Raw genomic sequence first — 20,874 nt, 5'->3', positions numbered from 1 at the left:
AATTTAGGGACTCATCACTTATATACAACCCCCAGCGCTCATCACGACAGTTGTCCTCCTTAACACCCATCATCCCTTTAGCCCGTCCCCCTCCCCTCCCCCTCCCCTCCAGCAACCCTCCGTTTGTTCTCTATAGTTAAGAGTCTGTCTTATGGTTTGCTTCTCTCTCTCTTTTTCCCCCTATGTTCATCTGTTTTGTTCCTTCAGTTCCACAGGAGTGAAATCATATGGTGTTTGTCTTTCTCTGACTGACTTACTTCACTTAGCATAATACTCCCTAGCTCCATCCATGTTGTTGCAAATGTCAAGATTTCATTCTTTTTGATGGCTGAGTAATATTTCATTGTGTATATATGTATACACCACATCTTCTTTTTTTTTTTTTTTAAGATTTTATTTATTTATTTATTTGACAGAGATAGAGACAGCCAGCGAGAGAGGGAACACAAGCAGGGGGAGTGGGAGAGGAAGAAGCAGGCTCATAGCAGAGGAGCCTGATGTGGGGCTCGATCCCATAACACCGGGATCACGCCCTGAGCCGAAGGCAGACGCTTAATCGCTGTGCCACCCAGGCGCCCCCACATCTTCTTTATCCATTCATCAGTTGATGGACATTTGGGCTCTTTCCATAGTTTGGCTATTGTTGATAGTGCTGCTATAATCATCAGGGTGCATGTTTCCCTTCAAAGCAGTAATTTTTTATCCTTTGCATAAATATTTATACCTCAAATTTTAAAACAAACAAACTTAGGGCAGTATCTTGAGTGACTTACAAAGTGACTACTTCAGCTGGGGAAATAATCATTTTTTAAACTTTGAACTTTGAAAGCTTATTTTTAATTAACAGTAAAAGATACTAACAGTATTTGTTTTTATGATGAATCTATACAAAAGTTTGAGCCCAAAATATGTTTGCATAGAAAACGGTAAATGATCAGCTTACTTTAATATCTCACTGCATTTTTGCTTTCTCTTTACCTCTCTGCCCAACCTAGAAAAACTAATTGAGGGACTCAAATCTCCTGACACTTCTCTCCTGCTCCCTGACCTCTTGCCTATGACAGACCCTTTTGGTAGCACTTCTGATGCTGTGATTGGTAAAGTCGTCATCTCTGTTTCTTCAGTCTTGCATGATATATGTGTCTGTCTCAAGAATGATAGCTAACTGGTTAGCAGATCCCCAGTGAATAGCCCTGCCGAGGAATGGAAAATGCCACAAAGCCTCCTTTAATCTTATTTGTTATTACCCCAAAAGAAGTGTTTTCTCTGCCTCCCAGGGGCACCACACTGTTATTTTTGCTTTGCTTGATATCCTGAGATGTCTAGAAGGACTTTCCCAAGAATGAGGAGGAACGGAAAAATTCACAGTTAGTTACGAAAGCTTCATGAAGGAAGTTGGTTTCCAGCTGGGACCTTTACCTTTAGCAGATTCTTCTTAGAAGGCCTCTGTCTGTGTCAGGTATCCGTAACAGAAAACACTGCCCAGTGGTGAAGCCCCCTGAGTAGAATCCAGGCAGGGGCTTGGTCCGCTCAGTCTGATATTGGCCTGTGCTCCTACAGCAAGGCAGGCAGGCAAGACGTACAAGATGTCCAGGGGCCCTGTACTCCAGGGCACATCATCCTCGAACCCAGGAAGGCCACGAGCCTAGAGAGAGATGGGCCTTCAGCTGCAAGATGTCAGACAGTGCAGAAGACCTCCCAGCCACACTGGGGGGCAGGATTCGAAATGGACTAGTGGCCTTTGCGAGGCACAGAGGATGTCTGCCCCCAGGTTTATCCCTTAAGAAAAACAAAATTCCTGTAAGATATTATGGTGCCTTTCAGTCTATGTCTTCAGACATGGAAGAAATCTGGGTGGCTCGTGTTCTACATGTATCTGTGAAAACTGAGACTCACCAAGCCTAGTCCGAACGGTTAACCTTGCACTCGCATGCTCAGTCAGTGAAGCCCAGGTACTCAAAACAGCAGAAATAAAGTAACTCCTTGTGCTGCCCATCTTGCCCGAGACTGGCATTTTAGAGACCTGTAGAAGAAAGCCTTCACAGACTTGTCTAAAGAACCTTTTGACTCCTTTTCCCTTACCCTTTGTTCTCCTTTCTTAATGCTCTGTTACGAAAGAAAAAGCTGATGTTGCTGTTGAGAGTCTCATACCAGGACTGGAGCCCCCAGTGCCCCAGCGCCTTCCATCTCAGACGGAATCTGTGACCTCGAACCGCACAGGTCAGTCAGGTGTCTCTGCCACTGCGGGGACTGTTTATTGTGGTGGCCCTCCAAGTCCACCTTTCCACCTGCAGCAGGTGCCCCTGGGCTTCTTGTGTAGACTGGTCCGTTCCCCCTAGAATGGATGCTTTGTATGGTTACAGCCCCAGCTTCTAGATGTTCAGTGATACCTTTCCATGCTGAAGAGCAGAGTACTTTTGGGAGCCATGTTCTTTGTAGAGTGATACTCGGACTTTCTCTGGTTATGGTATTTGTTTATTCAAGATTCTTTTCACTGGTGGCAGGTTCCCTCCACGTCCTCCCTAAAGAACTCAGCCGAGCTGCAGGGATGACCTTAACTCCTCCAAGGTTTCTGAGCCTTCTTTCTACCTAACGGTGTCAGTGGAGCTCACGCTGTGGATGTTGCCATTCTAGTCCCAGCACAGTGCTTTTAGCCTATATAGGTAGTTTGTTGTTAAATTGTAGGCAGAGTTGAAATCTTCCCTGGTCCAGCATTGTTTTTACCCTAATTTCAAAACTTCACTCTTAATAGAATTCCTTAACTGTCCATAAATCCAGAGTTGATAGCCTGCATTTTTATTGAGTCCATAGTTAACTTGGTAAAAGTGTCTAATTACCTAACTTGGAACAGAAAACAATTAGAAGTCTGGAAACTGTGAAAGTAAACTCAAGGAGGTAGGGGAAAAAATGAACATAGAAGGTGAGATGGTTCCTTTCCCTGTGCTTACTTGACTTTTCTGAAACTTTCCCAGAGAACAATTTGTATGTTAAAATGCTTGAACTCTGGATTTTGTCTTCCTTCTGTTCCTTAACTGGAAGTAAAATCATATGTTCAGAGGAGCAAGTCAAATTTAAAGACGACTAGTAAGAAGCAAGATCATTTTATTTTGAATGGGGAGCTGGTTGAGTTCTAGAAAATGCTGTTTAATCATGTCATAATAAGGCAGGGACAGCCCCCTCCTAGTCAGCTTAGATACCTTTTCCCCTGAATGTTTAGAGAAAGTTTAAATGAAACTCTTGAGTTGCAAAGTCCTTTTTCCGAAATGGCATTTGCCGAGAACTGAGTTGCTAAAGTTTTATTGGCAGCCAGAGCACATATTTGCTTACCCAGCAACCTCTGAGCAAAAAAATTTTCCATATTTATATGTTCATGTTAAGAGGAATCTAGAAATACATGTTTCTATTGATGAAAATGCCGGGGGCTTAAGATGTTACTTGTGGTTTTCTTTCTCCCACCTGGGCTTGTACATATGACATGTAAGTGCAGTAACTTAAAGGCTGAGCTCTAATCTCATGATATTGTGTGTGCTATTTAATGCCATCACTGACCTGGGATGCTGTCAATCTGGACTCAGATTCTCTCACCGGGGAAGATTCCCTGATTGATTGCTCCCTGCTTTCTAACCCTACTACTGACCTTCTGGAAGAGTTTGCCCCCATAGCGATCTCAGCTCCAGCCCATAAAGGTAAATGCTTTCCTGTCCTTGGGCTCACATGCGTCCTTCAAGGAGGACTGAATGACTCCTGAGAATTTTCCTTACCGAAAGTCTTTGCCAGTGAAGTGTTTTTGCCCCGTCCTCCATATGGAAAACTCGAGTTTGTACTCTCAGCCACTGTGTTATAATCCCTCTCGGGAAGAGTGCTTGATACGGCTCAGACAGCAGATTGGTGGGGCCATTGCTTTCTGGTGGTCACCGGGACTGCAGGTGTCCCATGTTCTCCATTACAGGCAGAGTCAGCACAAGTGGATGGTTAAGTTGACTATCCACTGACTGACTGTTGTTATTAATATGATGCTTGTTAGCCTAGGCCTGAAAATTATTTTATCAAATCTGATTTAAAGTTTTTGGGTAGTGATGGCTCAATAAGCAGGCATAAGTCCTCAAAAGTCAGTCTTCAGAGACTGAACTTAGAAAAGTTTTAAATTTTGAGTCATAATTGATTACTGGATTTGTCTTTCTCATCTACCACTCTCATTTCTTAGTCCTGGGCTAATACCTGTTTGAAATGCTGCTGGAGAGAAGTAGCTTGACCTGACTTCTCTTCAGTGAGCTGTTCTTGAAAGTGACAGGCACAGCACCTGGCTGACTGGACCCAGGCATTCACTAAACTTCTCTCTGTACTTAGGTAGTGAAATTGGTTTTCTGGAAGGAGCAAATATATAGAAAAGGAACAGTGTGAGTTTGTTCTGAAAGAAATTCAAGAAGGAAGCCTCCCCAAAATGTCTAAAAATAATTTGTTTATGGTTTGCAGTGGTAATAGCTGAGTTTTTGTTTTTACCCTCGATGGCATTAAAATGATTATGTTTTTATAGAGTGTGTGTTTAACCAATTACATCTGGCAGGAGTGTGTCAGCAGCCATATGTAATTACAGAGAAGCATCACTTGCAAAATAGGTGCTCAGCTAGCACTTGCCAGGAGGGTAATCTTAATCAGAACGGAGGAGAATATTCTAACAGACTTCTGCTCAAAATCTCAGGGCCTGTGATCTTGGGCCCCAACATTCCCTGAGGCATCAGAGTTGATGGAAACTCTTTTTTTCCTAATCACAGGGCAGCGAGTCCTTTCAGAAGTATTTTGTTTTTTTGTATATAGCAGTTGCTGCTTCTTTTTTTAAAATTTTATTTTAAATTCAGTTAATTAACATATCGTGTATGTAGCAGTTGCTTCTTAAAGAGCCACTAATTACCTCCTCCCTGCCCCTGGCTTTGAGTGTCTTCAGTATTGTTTATTAGTCAGGCCTCTGTTTGCTCAATAAGGAAGATAAATGACTAATTCCTAGGCCTTTGCGAGTTACTGACACTGAAGAGAGACCTCACAATAACTACAGTGAACGGTCTTGAAATGGTAGAGAGAGTTCATCCTGTAACCCTTCTCCCTAATCATTTATGAAAGTCTTAACATGGCCAGCTCGAAACTATTTTTCTGTTTCCCTATTTTCCAGTTTTGCTACTTTTATTTCAAGTCATGAAAATAAGCATTTTCACCGACAATAGTGATTGTATAGTTGGGAACTTTGTGCCTCTTACATGTTCTCTCATTTGCTAATCTCTACCTCTGTTGTTTCTGCTTGTGTACTTGCATTCTGTATTAAGCTGCAGAAGATAGTAATCTCATCTCAGGTTTTGATGTCCCTGAGGGCTCGGACAAGGTGGCAGAAGATGAGTTTGACCCTATTCCTGTATTGATAACCAAAAACCCACAAGGTAAGAAAGAGAGGATGGGGAAAAGAGAAGAGCTTGACATCACAGCTCACTACAAAATAGTAATGTACCTAAACTGCAAGAGGGGAAGAAGCTCCTCACTTAATGAAGGAAACCGGGGGTAATGACAGTCCTTGGGGCCGAACCAGGATAAGGCAGAGATACAGGTACAGATGGAGATACAGTTATCTTAAAGCTTGGCTGTGGTGTTTATTTAGAGAGAAGAAAAGTATTTAATGCTTTGACTAAACCCTGGTTTTTACAAACTATCAAGCCAAAAATAAAGTGGAAATTTCATCAGTGGAAACCGGAAGGCATATGTTTTTTTAAAAAGCACTGAACATTTTTTGGCATGATTACAATAATCTGTAATAAATATTCTTCCCAAAGAGATTAAGTATGGTGCTTCGATACCATTTGCATCTTTTGGACATTCGTGAAGCATCCTTTTTCCTCTTTGATGGATTAAGAATCATTTGAATGTGCCATGAGACACTGAGTTGCCATGGGACCATCTATATATTTCTTAAAGCATGTTTCTATTGCAGTGGTCTTAGAAACTGATTTCTCCCCAAAGCAAAAACTATTGATTTTTACTTTGTCAGGGAGATGATTCGATGTTATCAGGAAGTTAAGGTCTAGCCAGCAGTTCTCAGGCAAAACATATATTCATTTGAAAATAGCATCCTCTTTGCAAGGTGTTCTGCCTCTAGCATGGTGTGCCTGAAGTTGTGGCGGGGGGTGGTGGATACCTAACTTGTAGGTTTAAAAATCAACACGTAAGAGTTTACAAATGTAAATTGTTGCTTCTCAAGGGTTTGGTTTTGTGTTTTTTTTCTCCTTTGCTTGCTCTGCACATCTAAACCGTAACCCTCTGTTTTGTACTGAATTCCTATCTCTCCACTTCCAGGTGGGCACTCTAGAAACAGCAGTGGGAGCTCTGAGTCCAGTCTTCCCAACCTAGCCAGGTCTTTACTGCTGGTGGATCAGCTCATAGACCTGTAGCCGTGACCCAGTAGCAGATGCAGTTCTGTAACCTTCACACCGTAATATACATTTTCATTACGGAGTTATAAGAAAAATGATTTTTTTAAAAATCTGCTAATAAGGGGCCCTCTAGCCCTTCTCTCCTACCCCTTGCCTTCTCCTGTAGAAATGATAAGGAAAGAAAATCACTTTGGCCCTCCAGATATTCCTTGGCCAGTTCCTCCCTGTTAGTTTGCTGTGTTTTCTCATTACCCTTCTTCAATAGCATTATCTTAAATCAAGCGCTAGATGCCATGAGCTTCACCTCTGCTGGAATCAACTCCACCCAAAGCTTAACTGTAACTGAAACTAGTGAATTGACACCTTTGTCTCATCCTTGCTAGGAATGGCCTCCCAAACCAATCCTCCCAACCCCTGTCTCCTTTGGCCAGATGCTGATGAATGTGTTTCTCTGTTTTTGCTTTTTATGCTGCTGCATTATCATGAGGACATGGCTTCTTCAGTTGGTCTTAACTCTGGGCAGTAGCCTGGAGATGGGTGTGTGACTTAAGAGAGGGTAAAACTGACGGACGGATGGGATATGTTTGAAAAGAGAAATTGAGCCCAGCTCTAGCCAACCAGCTTTGACCTTGTTTGATCATAGACTTAGCCAAGGGATTTTACACCCCATGCAACCTGCCCAGCATTCATCCAGCATTCTGGCTTCCATTGAACCGTGATTTCGCAGATCTGGAGACGTGACTGCAAGTACTTGAGATCCTTGGATAAAATGTGTACATTATATAAAACCCAAGTATTGCCATTCCTTTTCATGTTAACTGTCCCGAGCCGGGATCTCAGAATTAGACCAAAACAAGACAACGGTGGTAATATGATACCTTTTATTAGAAGACTTTTCACTGGGGGGTGGATGGGGGAGGGGAAGGAATTGTAGCAGAAACAGATGTATTTTTCTTGTGATTTTTATTTTGAATCAAATATTGTAAATTGTGTATAAATGAAGACGCTGAATAGTTCTGTTTCCACTTGGCGTTTCAAGTCTGATATCAGGTGTCTGTACAGGGTTTTGATCTCTTTCCCTTGTATAACTACACAGCAATCCTACAGTGTAACATATGGAATCATTTTGAGTAGACTTGTGTGTTGCTATAAGCTTTCAGCAGGTCCTCCGTCTTTGTAGAATAAGCATGTTGTTTATTTTCAGATAATCAGAAATAAGTGTGCTGACAAGCTAGGCACAATTTGATTCTGGCTACTTACCTTTCTTTCTCTCTGATGTTTGAATCGAAGGACGCAGCCAATGAAATATGTTCAGTCGGTTTTCCTTGGCTTCCTAGATTAAAAAACAAAACAAAACAAAGCGTAGTTCCTCACTAACCTTAGAATATTGTTCATAAAATAAATAAAGGACCCTGCACTGACATGACAACATGCCTCATGGTCACCCTCTGTATATGTCCTTACTCGTGGAAGTGTATTTTTTTTTCCTTACATAGAAAGCAATTTTATAAAATTGCCCTTTTGAAGAGAGGTGGGCCCAGAGAACCCCACTGTGGTTCTCTTCCTTGAGCGCCATTTTCCATGATCAGAAGGGGAAACTCTTAGTTGATCAGATTTGTACAAATAAAATTCCAAGCTCATTTGCTTGTTTCTCTCTCTAGTACTTTTGTTTCTTCTTCCTCACTTTTGCACTTTAAAGGGGGAAAAAAAAAAAAAGAAAGTTGAGCAGCAACCACGGCCTGCAAAACACTGCACTTTGGAGGTCAAGCTTTGACCCCAGAAATGTGAGAGCAGCCTTTGAAAGGCATCGGAGGAAAAGTCTGAATCTTTCAGTCTTCCTTCTGACTTTAAATACTTCCTCTGCCAGCTGAAACTAGATGAGCTAAGGAGAGCCCTCTGTTAGGATAATGGATCATTTCCAAAATTGAGGGAGGCACAATCTTCCTGCTGAAGATAAAAAAAGATGTCCTCGAAGAGCTCTCCATGATTGGATGGCAGTGAAAACGGGACTTGGTTTGCCCCTTTATGGACAGGAATATCACTGAAGATCAAAACTGTATTCTTTTTCCTGGACATAGAAAGAATGTATAAACTAATGAAGGAAATGTTTATTTTTAAATAAGAACAATGTTTTATGCCTATGTTTTCCAATTTGATTTTTTTTCATACATATACATGTTAGAAATATAATGAAATATCTAGTTTCTCAATTTAATTGAAACCGTGAAGAGTACAGTTTAGAAATTCGATATCTCTAAATTGTTCCTTTCATGTATTACCCATAATCACACTGAGATATATTCTCTAGTCATCTGGCTCAATAAAGCTTAATGGAGACTATTAATGAAAATGAACAGACTAGAAGCCAGAGACTAGATGGAGAAAGTCTGAGGGAGATAATGACATGAAATCATCTTGGGTTTATTCTTTCGGAATAAGACTTCAAAGGGGAGAACTATTTTTCTGTTAAGTTAAGGAATCCATGTGAGTGACTCGGTAAATGGGACCTGCCTTAGCTTATAGCTTCATCCTTGAGCTAAAGGGTTTATTTGATATGACACTAGAGTCACTACAGTGTCTGATAATCGGTAGACACACGGAACTCTAGACTGAGCCACAAGCAGGATCAGAGAGACCAGTCTCTAGTCCATCCACTCCATCTCACAGGCGTGGGACCTGAGGCCGGGCCGTGGGAGAAGAGGCCTGGGCAAGACAGGTCACCTGGGATCTCTCCCTGACCTTTGCCAGTCACCTGCCAAGTAGCCGCCAGCAGGCACTCCACTTCTAAGAGCGGTTGTTCCTTATGTATACAGTGATGAGTTTGGACTGGATAGTCTTTAAGCTTATGGAATTCTAGAGTTCTGCGTACGTAGTATTATGCTTTGGAAGGACTATGAAGGATCTGTATAATCCTGATGTTCTTCAGTTATCTTCTGTAGTTCTTACTGTTACTGGAGCAGTATTTACATTTTAGAGAATTATAATGGGCCTTTACTAACTTGGGTGGCTCTTCCTTGGTTATCTGAATAGAAGCCTACATTATTGGACAGTTTTGGACTTAGATTTTTTTTTTAAATATCTAAATATCATTTTTTTAAATGACCCTACCTATTCTAGCAAAACAGTATCAGACGACTTCAGTTCTTTTTAAATATATAATCAGTGATCTGGCACTTAAAAATGGGCAGATACTATAAGCATATATTTCTGATTTGCTTTAGTCCAACTGTGCAAGAGTAGTAACTATACCAGAACACATCACAATTTTTTTTTCCCTTACACCATTCAGGTAATTAGATCACCAGATATAAGTCCCGGTATTTTTAAAAACACAGGACTCAGGAGATAAGGTTTAAACGGACACTTCTAACTACGATCATAATTAATTAGTTCTTTATAACAGACATATCAGAATTTTGGCCACTCGTTGAGTGTTGTTCCCTTCAAAGGCATCTGGTTTTACTTGGGAGGCTCATACTTACTCTAGCGTTGTGCCTTCATTTAAGTTATTTCTGAAATTTTTAATAATTTCCTTAGAAATACCATCCTTAGAAATACCATCAAGGACAGTAATAAGGTATAAGAAACTCTGTTGAATTATTATCTAACTAGTATTGCTTTCAGCATCTGGAAGTATGTTCTCTTTCTTGATCTTCTTTCATGACTCCTGGTTCTGAGTCACATTTAGCTGTTTCTAAAAAACGCAATCATCCCCCTCCCCAGAAGCATGGTTACCATTAAAGACAGGAAAAGGAATAATCCATAGAAAATTCCCAGAGAGGACCTTATAATGGAAAGTGACAAAAATCAGCCTTAATTTCCTTAATATTCTGAATAAGGGGACTTCCATAATTTCACTTGTCTTTAGTGGTTTAGAAAATGGAAAGATGCAAATTTTAAAATAACCTCTGAAAGAGGTTGTCACTGTGTTCAGTGTCATTTGATATTGGACTTGGCACTTCCTGAGTCAGAGTTATAGAACGTGGACTGCTAATAAGTAGAGGGGAACATACTCAAGAAAAGAACCTGTTTTTCTCAAGATGAAATTTGAGTTTTGTTTATAATACTTTTTTTTTTTTTCCTGCTCTCCTGGCAGGTAATTGAACATTTGATTCGAACTAACACAGTTTTCTCTAGGTCAGGAACAGTCTGCCTTCAGCAATTTTAGAGGAAGGAGAAGACCTTTGGGGTTGACCTCAGCCCAGAAGTACGGAGGGATCTGAGTTCAGCTGAATAAAAGCACATTGTAGATACCTTGGGCCAAAGTAAAGTCTCCCATGATGATGATTGTCTAAATTTCCAGGAGTCTTTAACTTTCTCTGGCTTTAACATTACCAGGATCATGTAGCCACTAACTTAGAGTTTGGGGACAAAAATGACAGGATTGCCCAAAGTACAAAATTAAGCAAATTAGAGGCTGCTGGGCAGAACAGAGAAACTATCAGAGGGATATTTAAAATGAAGTCTTTACTGAAACACTCCAGATAATACAAAGCTATCTTTTATTCCTCCCTAGAGACTATAATTTTACCAGCACAAAGTTAGTCTTTTCATTTTCCACGCTAGTCCTGTTCCTGAAGTTGGATGTACTGGGTTTCTTGAGTCAGAATGAATCCCGGATGGCCTCCCTTTCAAATAATCTGTAACAAGATACTACTTTGTTTATCCTGGGTTTCCTTTCGCTAAGGTGGAGGAGGGAGGTTCTTTGGGTAATGCTAACTTATGCAAAGTTACCAAATGGTGGTGGTTGCTTGAACGGAAGACACTTTCTTGGTTCCCACTTTGATGTAGTGTCCTGACTTTACTCTTTTTCCTGTGAGCATTCTACTCCACCCTATTGCACACCCCCTTTGTCACATGGATGTATATTTACCACAGGTCTTTATCATGTCCTCTCCAAGAAGACAAAGCAAACAGAGGTATGCGAAGCTACCTTACGTAGTAAAAATATGAAATTTAAACATTGCTACGCAAGTATTGTATAAAAAAAAAGTCTGTAAACAATTTATTATGTAAACATACAGGGGAATAAAGACTTATCTGTTCAAACAGGAGCCTGATGTCCACAGATGTAAATCACGTATACTAGCTGCTGCTTTCCTGAGCCAAAAACTCACTTGTTCAAAAAGGACTTAACCCCATTCTTGAGTGACAGTCACTACCTGCGCACAAGGAGAGCGCAGACACCTGCCAAGGACTTAGACCGAGTCACGGCTACCCATGAGGCTTCCCCTTGTAGACAGGGACAAGGAAACCCCGTGAGCCTGGATTTGATATGACTAGACTCGGGTTTGCAAACGGAGCACAGATTTGCAGCTACCCTCCTCTAATTTAATCTTTAATATACCCAGGCCAGTTTAATTAAACATTTGATGTTGGCAACAGCAGTTTTATGCCCAGGGAGAAATCTCTCTCATTTAATGCTCCATTGGCTTGAGAGGCACAGCGTCGCTGGCCCATGTTGGCTCCCACCAAATCCCTGTCCCCCGGTCATGGGTGTTAATGCCACCGCACAGCATATGGTGGAACCAAACCCTTAATCTTATTATCTAAGCTGAAAGGTCATGGAAATGATTAATTTGATGTCCATCTCTTGATCCCCTGAGTTGGCTCCAAGAGTGTGAATTTCAGTTGGTGCTGCGTTTCTGACCTTCTTGGGAAGGGACAGTCTGCTTTCTAATTCCTAAATGTATGAGAAGGTTTCTCGGTACTCCAAGTCTTCATTTTCAGTTTTTGGCAAGAATTCTGTCTTCGATACTGCTTGTAACTGGTATTTCCGTTTACAGTATGGGGGAAAGTAAAGTTCTGGCTGTGAGTGATGTATTGCACTGAAGAATATACAGCCCGGAATTTAAGTCTTCAGATTCCGATTTTTTTGAAAGCACTCTGATGACCCCGTCACTGTGTCCATCAGATAAAATCCCCACGGTAAACCTACCCCAAATCATTTAGCACTTATGGTCGCTTTGAAAGTTAATAGGCAGTTAGTGAGGAAAGTTGCCAAGTCATCAGAGAGTTTTGGGGACTCCTTTCCTACTCTGTCAAGCATATGAATGCTTACTGAAATCTACATAAATTTGGAGCCTCAAAATAGACTAAAACGGAGTTATCCCTCGTAGAAGTCACAAAAAGTGTGCTCACCCTTAACCTTGCACACAGTCCTACATGAGAGCAAGAGAAAGAAGGGTGTCTTGCCTTCTTGCTTAATCTAATGTGCTAAACCAAAATGAAAAGAGACCTAACCCAGTTTGAGGGGATTAGAACAAAATAGCCTACTTAGGCTTCATGGTAAGAAAGACCCTTGTGCAGCCTGTGAGACCAGGTCCTGGGTTGAAGGCCTCTACTCCTCAGGAACCACCGGCTGGCTTTGGTGAGCTCTGTGGTCACGGGCCGTCTGCTGCGCACGCTATTGGTTGCCAGAGGAATGGGGCCAAGACATGAGGTTAAATTAGTGCAAATCCTTCTTTGCTAGTAGCCAGACTGTTTCACACACGTTTTCCTAATAGTGGAAGGCCATTTTCATATGCAAGGATTGTTCCCCTTGAAAACACATGCTTTCCCTACAAGAACGTAGATACTCCTATTCCAAAAAGGACCTCTACCTGCCAACAAGATTTAATGTCTGTCTTCTGCTTACAGTTACTTAGAATCTCCTCCTCTCTTGACGACTTTGTGCCTTGTGCTGAGGGAGTATAGATGTCTGTGTCTCCCCAAATCCACCAGCATTCTTTGGTCTCCAGAATGCCCGGCTTGGGAGGGCTGCAAAGGGTGGTTGCTCTCTGCTGTAGTCATACTACACCTTCTCGAAAAAGAATGAAGAGGTTAAGAGACTTGGCCATCTCAGGACAGTCCTTTAAATGTAGTTTTCCACTCCTAGAAAGCAGATTCATGCTAAAAAACAGAAACAGGTCTGGTGTCGTTTTGAAGAACAGGAAACAAGTTTCCTCTTCAGACTCAACGTCACAGGGTTTTTGTGACTGGGCTTGTGAGTTTTTGAAAGTTCTTAAAATTGTAGGTGTGGTTTTCCTGTTATGTAACATCAAGGTCCTAGTATATGCTAATTTGGCAGGTTTCCAGTTGACCAAGAACCCACTTTTTAAGTAATTTACATAGGTTAAGTGTGTTCTTCTGTCCTGTCCAGCCTGGATATGGTCCCCTCCACTTGGTACTTGATAGTTCTCAAAATGTAGTCTAACACTGCAGGCGTCCAGAGCACCCCTGGTTCTTTAGGTAGCTGCTTTTTGGCATTCTCTGCACACAAGTAGATCTGTCTGAATTCAATTTAAATTTCCCCAAAACACTAACTCCAGTCAAACTAGTGTCCGGTTTTCCTTATTGATCGGTATGATGCCAGAATTGGTCATTGGCCTGACTAAATTTACCATTTTCCCCCTAGAAGATATTTTGCTCTCCCACAGAACCGGCATGATAACGCCAACTTTTGGGGTGGCTTTGGAAGATAAGATAATTATGCCTTCGTTTTGGCAACTGAAAACTTCGTCAGAAAGTGGTTCAAGGAGTCTTGGGAGAGGGGAGCTTTCATGCCTCTTTGCTTGGCAAATCTTATTTTGGGAAGCCTCTTGGCCCCCCTTTTCATTTGAATTTCCTCCCAGACATCACCACCTAAGAATCACAGTAACAGAACTAATATCAACACACTTGCCTGAGAGGTTAGGATTATGTCTGTCCACACACACTGCAAGAGAGAAGATGTTCCTTTGCTTCCCGTCAGCTGACTAACGCTCTGTATCACCAGTGGGTGCACATGCTAAAGCTGCAACGTGAACAGAAAACGTATCCTCTTCAAAGTCATGTTCTGCAAGCGCTACTCAGCTGTTTGGCACCAGTACACGTAAAGACTCCTAATCGGAAATTCACTGAATGCATTCAAACTCAGAAAATGAGGGGGACGCCCACCTTTTTTTTGTTTCTGAACACAGTATTTAAGATCAGAGCTGTTTAAAAAGAGGCGCTGCTAAAGAGTTCTAGCATTCCGAGGAACATAGTATTTTTGTACGGTATCTTCTAAAATGTTCCGATCTCTCTCTCCACCTCTTTACGATGTAATGTCTCTAAGTGACTGGTTTCCCAATAAACTGATTTTGATGCCGCTTCTGCTGTGTGCTGTGTGCTTCATTCAAGCAGAAACCTTAGCCAGGGGGTAATTGTTAGCAGGAGTTTCTACCAGTTAATGATTTGCCTGGAAGGGGAGAGGGTAACTGGGGAGGGGTTGACGGAATTGCCTCAGTACAGAGGTTCCAAGTCATCTACAGAATCCAAACCATTTTACCGAATGCCTGGTGGGTTGGGGCCCCCATGACGAAATGATCTCTTTCGCCCTTTCTCTGGATTCTTCTTGCTTAGTTACATATGCCTTTTTCCTGCCCTCTTGCTAACATGTGCCCAATGACTTACTTCTAACCTGCTAATATTTCTTGGAAGGTAAGCTCTCTTGCATTCTGATAATTGTGTATTTGATTTTAAAAGCCAGAGCACCCTGAGGCATGTCTAGCTGGCTAGCTGTAGACCAGTACATTAGCGTTTGCAAGTATTTCTGTAATTACCCGTGTATTTTACTCCTTCTGCTTAAAGAACTTTATGATAGATTCATTTAAGCAGAGGAGATCTTCGCTCACTTACAAGACTGAAAACAAAATTCCACAGCAACTCCTGCTGAAGGTGATTTATTTAATATGATTTTGACTATGTCTCCTCCCCTTAGAAAGCGCCTTCAGAATTGGCATTTGGGGCACTCTTGTGCTCTTTGAGTAGTGCTTATGATTAAATCTTGCATTTACCAAGCAGCCGTGCTCTGCTGCTCTTCCGGGGTGGGGGTGGGGGTTGGGATTGAGAACCTGTCCTCAGATTCAGGCAGTGTGGAGCAGATGACCACATGTCAGACACTGAATTGCATTTGTCCCCAGACAATATTTCTACATAATCCAGACCTGCCACGGTGTATGTGGAGATGAGCGACTGGGTTTGTTTTCATGCCATCCTGAGCCAGTGCCAGGTACAGCAGGTGGCAGTGCCCGGCCCCGCGAGTAGGAGCACTGTGTAGTTATGCTGAATGTCTGTGTGCCTAACATCTTCATCTCCTTTCCTGTGCATTGTGCCTGTCACGTTCCAGAATGTGAGACCGTGATTGCCTGTGTTCCAGTTTGTGTGCCGTTTCCTTGCCTGACTTATCTTTCTGTTTTTCCTTTTCCATTTCAACCGTTATTATTTGGTCCCACAATGTTTCTGCCGCGGGTTGACCATTTTAAATGTTCCAAGGAGAGTTGAACTGATCTGTGCATTAATCCTGCATTTTGTGCTTTTCTAGGTCTCCAGAGAGAGCCCAATCCCTGTCCTGTCATAACTGTAGAGCACTTTAAAGACTCAGCGGGTGTTAAAGGCCTTCCCCTGTATCCAGACCCCTCCAGAGTACCTGGCACGAAAACTCAGAACAATTTAGAATCTGACTACTTGGCCCGAGATGGCCCTTCAAGCAACAGTTCATTCCACAGCAGTGAAGAGGAAGGGACTGATCTCGAGGGGGACATGCTGGACTGCAGTGGGTCTCGACCTCTCCTCATGGAATCTGAAGAAGAGGATGAGAGCTGCAGGCCTCCCCAGGGGAAGCTGGGAGGACCTATTCCGTTCGGTCAGCCAGAAGTCTCTACTGAGCAAGCAATGGCAGGCCAGAGCAGCAGAAAGAACCAGTTCCAAGCCCTCCCACAACCAACCACGGACGGTCTTGGGGAGCCAGATGTTTTTGCCACAGCCCCCTTCAGGAGCTCGAGGGTTCCAGCTGATGACATGGATATTTTCTCCAAAGCCCCGTTTGTCTCCAAGGGCAGTGTGGCTCCTTCCCAGCCAGAGGAGGCCGACGTGTTCTTGAGAGCTCCGTTTACCAAGAAGAAGAGCATGGAGGAGTTAACGGTTGCCCAGAGCACCTCCCAGGAGTTGCCCGTGCAGGCCGGTCTCCTCGGTCAGACTGAGGATGTCCCTCTGCTCCCAGGCCTTGAGAGAGCAGTGTATGCCCCTGTCCGAGCTCAGTATTCCATGGCTGCTTTTGTCCAGCAGTCTAACCACCCCTCCCATTCTGTGCAAGCAGCAGACCATCTTGACAGCATCTCTCCCAGGGGGCCCTCCCTGGAATCGGGGGGGCTTCCTAATGACAGAAACAAAGGACCTCAGCCCCAGAAAGAAGCTGTCTCAGGCCCGGTGGCTGGCAAACCATTCCGCCCCCAGTCTTTATCCAAATATTCCCGTCACTATAGCCCAGAAGATGAGCCAAGTCCAGAAGCCCAGCCCATCGCTGCCTACAAAATTGTTTCACAGACCAACAAACAGTCGATAGCTGGCTCTGTTTCCATCACCTCCCTTTCCTCCAGGACTACGGAGCTGCCAGCTGCGGATCCGTTTGCTCTAGCACCCTTTCCTTCCAAGTCGGGCAAGCAGAAACCTTAGGAGCGATACCTGAGCCTTCAGGCCTCTGTCTTTACCCCAGCCTCTGTACCTACCACGTCACTCCCAGCTGAGCCTGTCTCAGAAGAAATACACCAGTTATTACCTTTTAGTTCCACGTATCAGAGCAGAACTTCTGCGGGCAACAGACTCAGTTGCAGTGATACTTAGTTGAAACCCCTTTAAGTTATGCTCATTTCTTTTGTTTATATTGATTTCTGGACTTCTAGGCATTTCCATCTCCACCTCCACCCAGAACTCTGCTCTCTTTTTTTGCCCCAAGACTGTTTAAATCCAGACATACTGCACCGCAACCCCAAAGGGGCCATGTTACTGCAAGTTTTTTTTCCCGCAGTTCCTGTTCTGAGTCATGTCCATTGAGGACTCAAGATTAGTCCCTTCAGGACTTGATTTAATGCTCTTGCAAAGGGGATATTTATGGAAGGGAATGCAAGATAAAAATCCTGCAAATCAAGAGGAAGTGTAATCCTGCAGATACTAATCATTCCTGTAAAACCAGCAGCTCTACAGAGGATTCTCTGGATCTGTTTCTGAGTCTTGGCGAGCCAGGCTGCCCTCTCACACATGAGTGTTTGTGGGTGTGTAACCTGTGTCAGATCCTTTCCTATGTAGAAATGCGAACAGATGAGATATCTGTGCTCATGTCGAACAGTGTTGAGCCTTCCCACACCCATGCTTTTTAAATCAGTATGAGTGCATAGGGGTGTGTGTGTGTGTGTGTGTGCATGCACGTGCGCGTGCAGGGAGCGTTTCTCCTTTAGGTAAATCCTGTCTCACTGTGCCTACCTCCACAATCACTCATAGTGGCATTTGTCTCCTGACCTAACTGACTTGAGCCCTGTTTTTATTTAGTCCTGTCTTGTGGCAAAATTGAATTCATTGGAAGGTGTAGGAGAATCCTGCTTAAACTGATGTTTCACGGAGTAGATGTTTTTCTCCAAATTTCCTCCAACAAGTTCCATTTATGTGGTCTTAAGAAATTATGCTTTTTCCCTCAGAGCAATAGAAAAGAGCACCTTGTCCCAATACCCACATTGGGTATGTGGTCTTAGTAATATTTTGAAGTACTTAAAAACCTTAGGTCTGAGCACTCCATGCTGTCCTCATGGAATCAGTCATGAGACTAGGCTACAAATGAGATTTGCATACTTGTTTCTGTTTTCCAATTCCTTGCTACCTTTCTCCACTGCCTCTTGAGGAAAAATAAATCTGAGACATGTAAGTCAGTTTGGGAGAAGAGTAAAGAGTTGAATCAGCTATCCCTGAAAATCGTTCGATTCTCTATCCTCTGTAGATGTCGAAGTAAGCCAGATAGGTGACTGACTTGTGTTTTTCAAATGTCTTCTATTTCTGGAAAGATCTGACTCATTCCCAGCTGTTTCCAGACCCTTTATTATTAGTGCCTTAAGGTGAAACTTGTGTCCCAATGGAAAGATCTCTGCTGAGGAAGTTCAACCTAATGGAAATAGCTGCAGCACCATGTTTCAACCTGAAAGCTTCCAGTGACTTGTAATCGATGTCAGTGATGTCTCCATTAGCTGGAGACTTCGGGAGAGTTGCTTACCAAACCAGATTAATGATTTAAGAATTGGAAATTCATCCAAGAATTAAGCCAGAATGCCAAACTATTGCAGTTGATTAGGTGTCATACTCTTTAAATTTGAAATTCAGGAATCTTGGGGGTAGAATATGGACAGCAACTTTTCAAGACACTTTCTAGTTTGGTCTCCACCTATTTCAAGTGCCCACGTTAAAAGATAAATAATTGGCACCGGATCAGGGCTATTGGCGATGGTTTTACAACTGAGGTTCCGACCATGCCAGTCTTTCACTTTGGTGAATATTAAATGTTCCTTCTAAGAGTCTGCTTTTCTCCCTGTGATTATTTCTGATTTGTGTGTGTGTGTGTGTGTGTGTGTGTGTAACAGTGGATGCAAAATCATCTTTCCAGTTGAATAAATAGTTTGGGCTAATGCCTATGGAACTTTGCACCCCAGCCTCTTCCCTTGGCCATTATCAAGTAAAGCCCTCCAAGGCAGGAGCTAAGAGGATAGGAATATTCAGAGGGAGTTCTCACCCCAAGTCAGGAACTCTTCAAGTGGAAGGTCATTCTCATTCACTCTCCCAAATATTCAGGATTACTTCTGTAACGGCCCTGCAAAATGTCTTTCCTTTTGGTTATTTAATCACTCCTTCCTAATGGAGTAGCCATTTTAGCTCTCCAGGTAAAATCAATAAAATCATGGCAATTTTATCACATCGTTGAATCATTTGTCAAGCATGGGCTTGTAACCCTTTTTTATTCTCACTGAAGACCTATGATGGGTGGAGACTCTAAATACATTCTTTGAATAGGAAATGAACATAAACATGCAAACTACTTGCGTTCTTACTGAGTGATGCATGAAAAATTTTGACAATATTACATTAATTATTAGCTAATAACTAGTAAATTCTGCACTGATCTTTGGGTCATATAGGGTAAATTCGTCATTTAAAGATAAAATATTCTTGCCAGAGGCCATTCTGAATCTGGAATTCTAGAAAATTTAGTGTTAAGGGAATTAGGAGTGCTCAGGATGCTTCGAATTAGTAGCAAATGCATGTTTCCAACAACTCTACTGCAAAAGGTTAACATTAAAGAGAAAAAGAAGATATATAGTCAACAAAATGCTACACCTTTTAGTTTTATGTGTTACTTGCTTTACACGTCTGATAGGGAATGCAAGAACTTGTGACTTTTCATTTCAGTGGCACGCAATGAGCCAGAATATATTTAGATATTAAAGCATTGAACCACAACATGCACTGATGAATTCTTTTAAAGAATCTGTGTTAAATGACTAACAGGCACTATTGCATTAATGAAGTTATATTATGTGTGGTGGAAAATATTTACCTCACATACGGCCTGTCAGGCTCCCAGTCCTTGTTAGATTGGAAGATGGAATGAACAAAACTTGATGCAGAAGCAGATGCTGGGCAGGACCTAAGGGAATCTCGAGCATAAATTCAATTTCATTTTGGGCTCAGTGGTTACTGAGTTGAAATTTTTGTATGTGTACATGTGTGTATGTGTTCATGTGCCCGTGTTAGGTCTGAATTTAATCTGGCAACCAACATTTCTTGAAACTTTCAAGAAAAATACCAGCATCTTATTGGCCCATTATTTATTTAGTAAGTTTTAGAGTACATGTACATCCGTGTTTTAAACTATTTGGTGGACATTTCACTGACTCCTAAAGTAGCAGATTTCAGTTTTACTTTAATCAGCAGAGTGATCTGACAATACAGATTCAATCATGCTGTATTCGCTTCCATAAAGAAAAGTCATCAGAACATAGGTCATATAATATGTATGCGTTTTATCAAATAGGAAATTTTGTAGGAGACTGCAGAAGGGTGAGATCCAACTCATTCTCCAGCAGGAAGGATACAACTTAAAATGGAGTCACTTGGGTGCCTTTAATAAAGAAAAATGTTATTCTCTGCTGTGTCTTTGGAATTGAAATCGGAGGACACATGCCAGTCAACTCTGGAATGGCTGCTGGTCGCATAGATGCAGTTTTATCTGAGAAATTTGGAACTTGGATGATTTTGGTAAAAGGTACATAAGAGAGCCGCTGGAAAGACTGCAGCCTCTAAGGAGGTAGAAGCACTTTGTAAACGCCCAGAGTCACCCCTGGGTTCTAATCCTCCAATCCTGCCTGATGGAGTAAACATGAAGATTTTAAATGGAATCATGTAATTTAAATTCTTCATTTCTCAATGCCTTTGTCAACTACTACTTGTTTTGTTTTTATAAACTATCAGAACACTTGCAAACTTGTGAAATTCACTTAAAGATTTCGAGATGCTTGAAAATAAAAAAAAAAAGGAATATCTGGTTGGGAATTGTTTCTGTGTTCTTTTGCTACAGAATAAGTCTTCTAGGTTGCTGAAAACAGCTAGCTGTCTCCGCTTCGATGTGAGAATCCACACTGGCAGTATC

General features: G+C 42.1%; 1 protein-coding gene across 10 annotated transcripts in view; it reads left to right on the top strand.

Annotated features, from left to right (window-relative positions):
* AAK1 (AP2 associated kinase 1) overlaps positions 1–19,533 on the top strand; it is a 163,290-nt gene extending 143,757 nt beyond the window's left edge. For 4 of the 10 annotated variants that reach the window (XM_044377535.3, XM_057309409.1, XM_048222908.2 and 1 more), the window contains one exon: positions 15,736–19,533. In XM_044377535.3, coding sequence (XP_044233470.2) covers positions 15,736–16,865 — 1,130 coding nt within the window. In that variant the 3' untranslated portion in view covers positions 16,866–19,533. Of the gene's footprint in view, positions 1–995; positions 1,098–2,118; positions 2,221–3,575; positions 3,687–5,315; positions 14,524–15,735 lie in introns of those variants that run through there. The other 6 variants (XM_057309408.1, XM_044377530.3, XM_026483910.4 and 3 more) reach the window with 5 other exon arrangements.
* Positions 19,534–20,874: the final 1,341 nt, after the last annotated feature.

Source organism: Ursus arctos, unplaced genomic scaffold (genome assembly GCF_023065955.2).
Source record: "Ursus arctos isolate Adak ecotype North America unplaced genomic scaffold, UrsArc2.0 scaffold_8, whole genome shotgun sequence".
NCBI classification, from domain to species: Eukaryota; Metazoa; Chordata; class Mammalia; order Carnivora; family Ursidae; genus Ursus; species Ursus arctos.
Note: the sequence above shows the minus strand (reverse complement) of the source record. Positions and strands in the feature narration are given on the sequence as shown.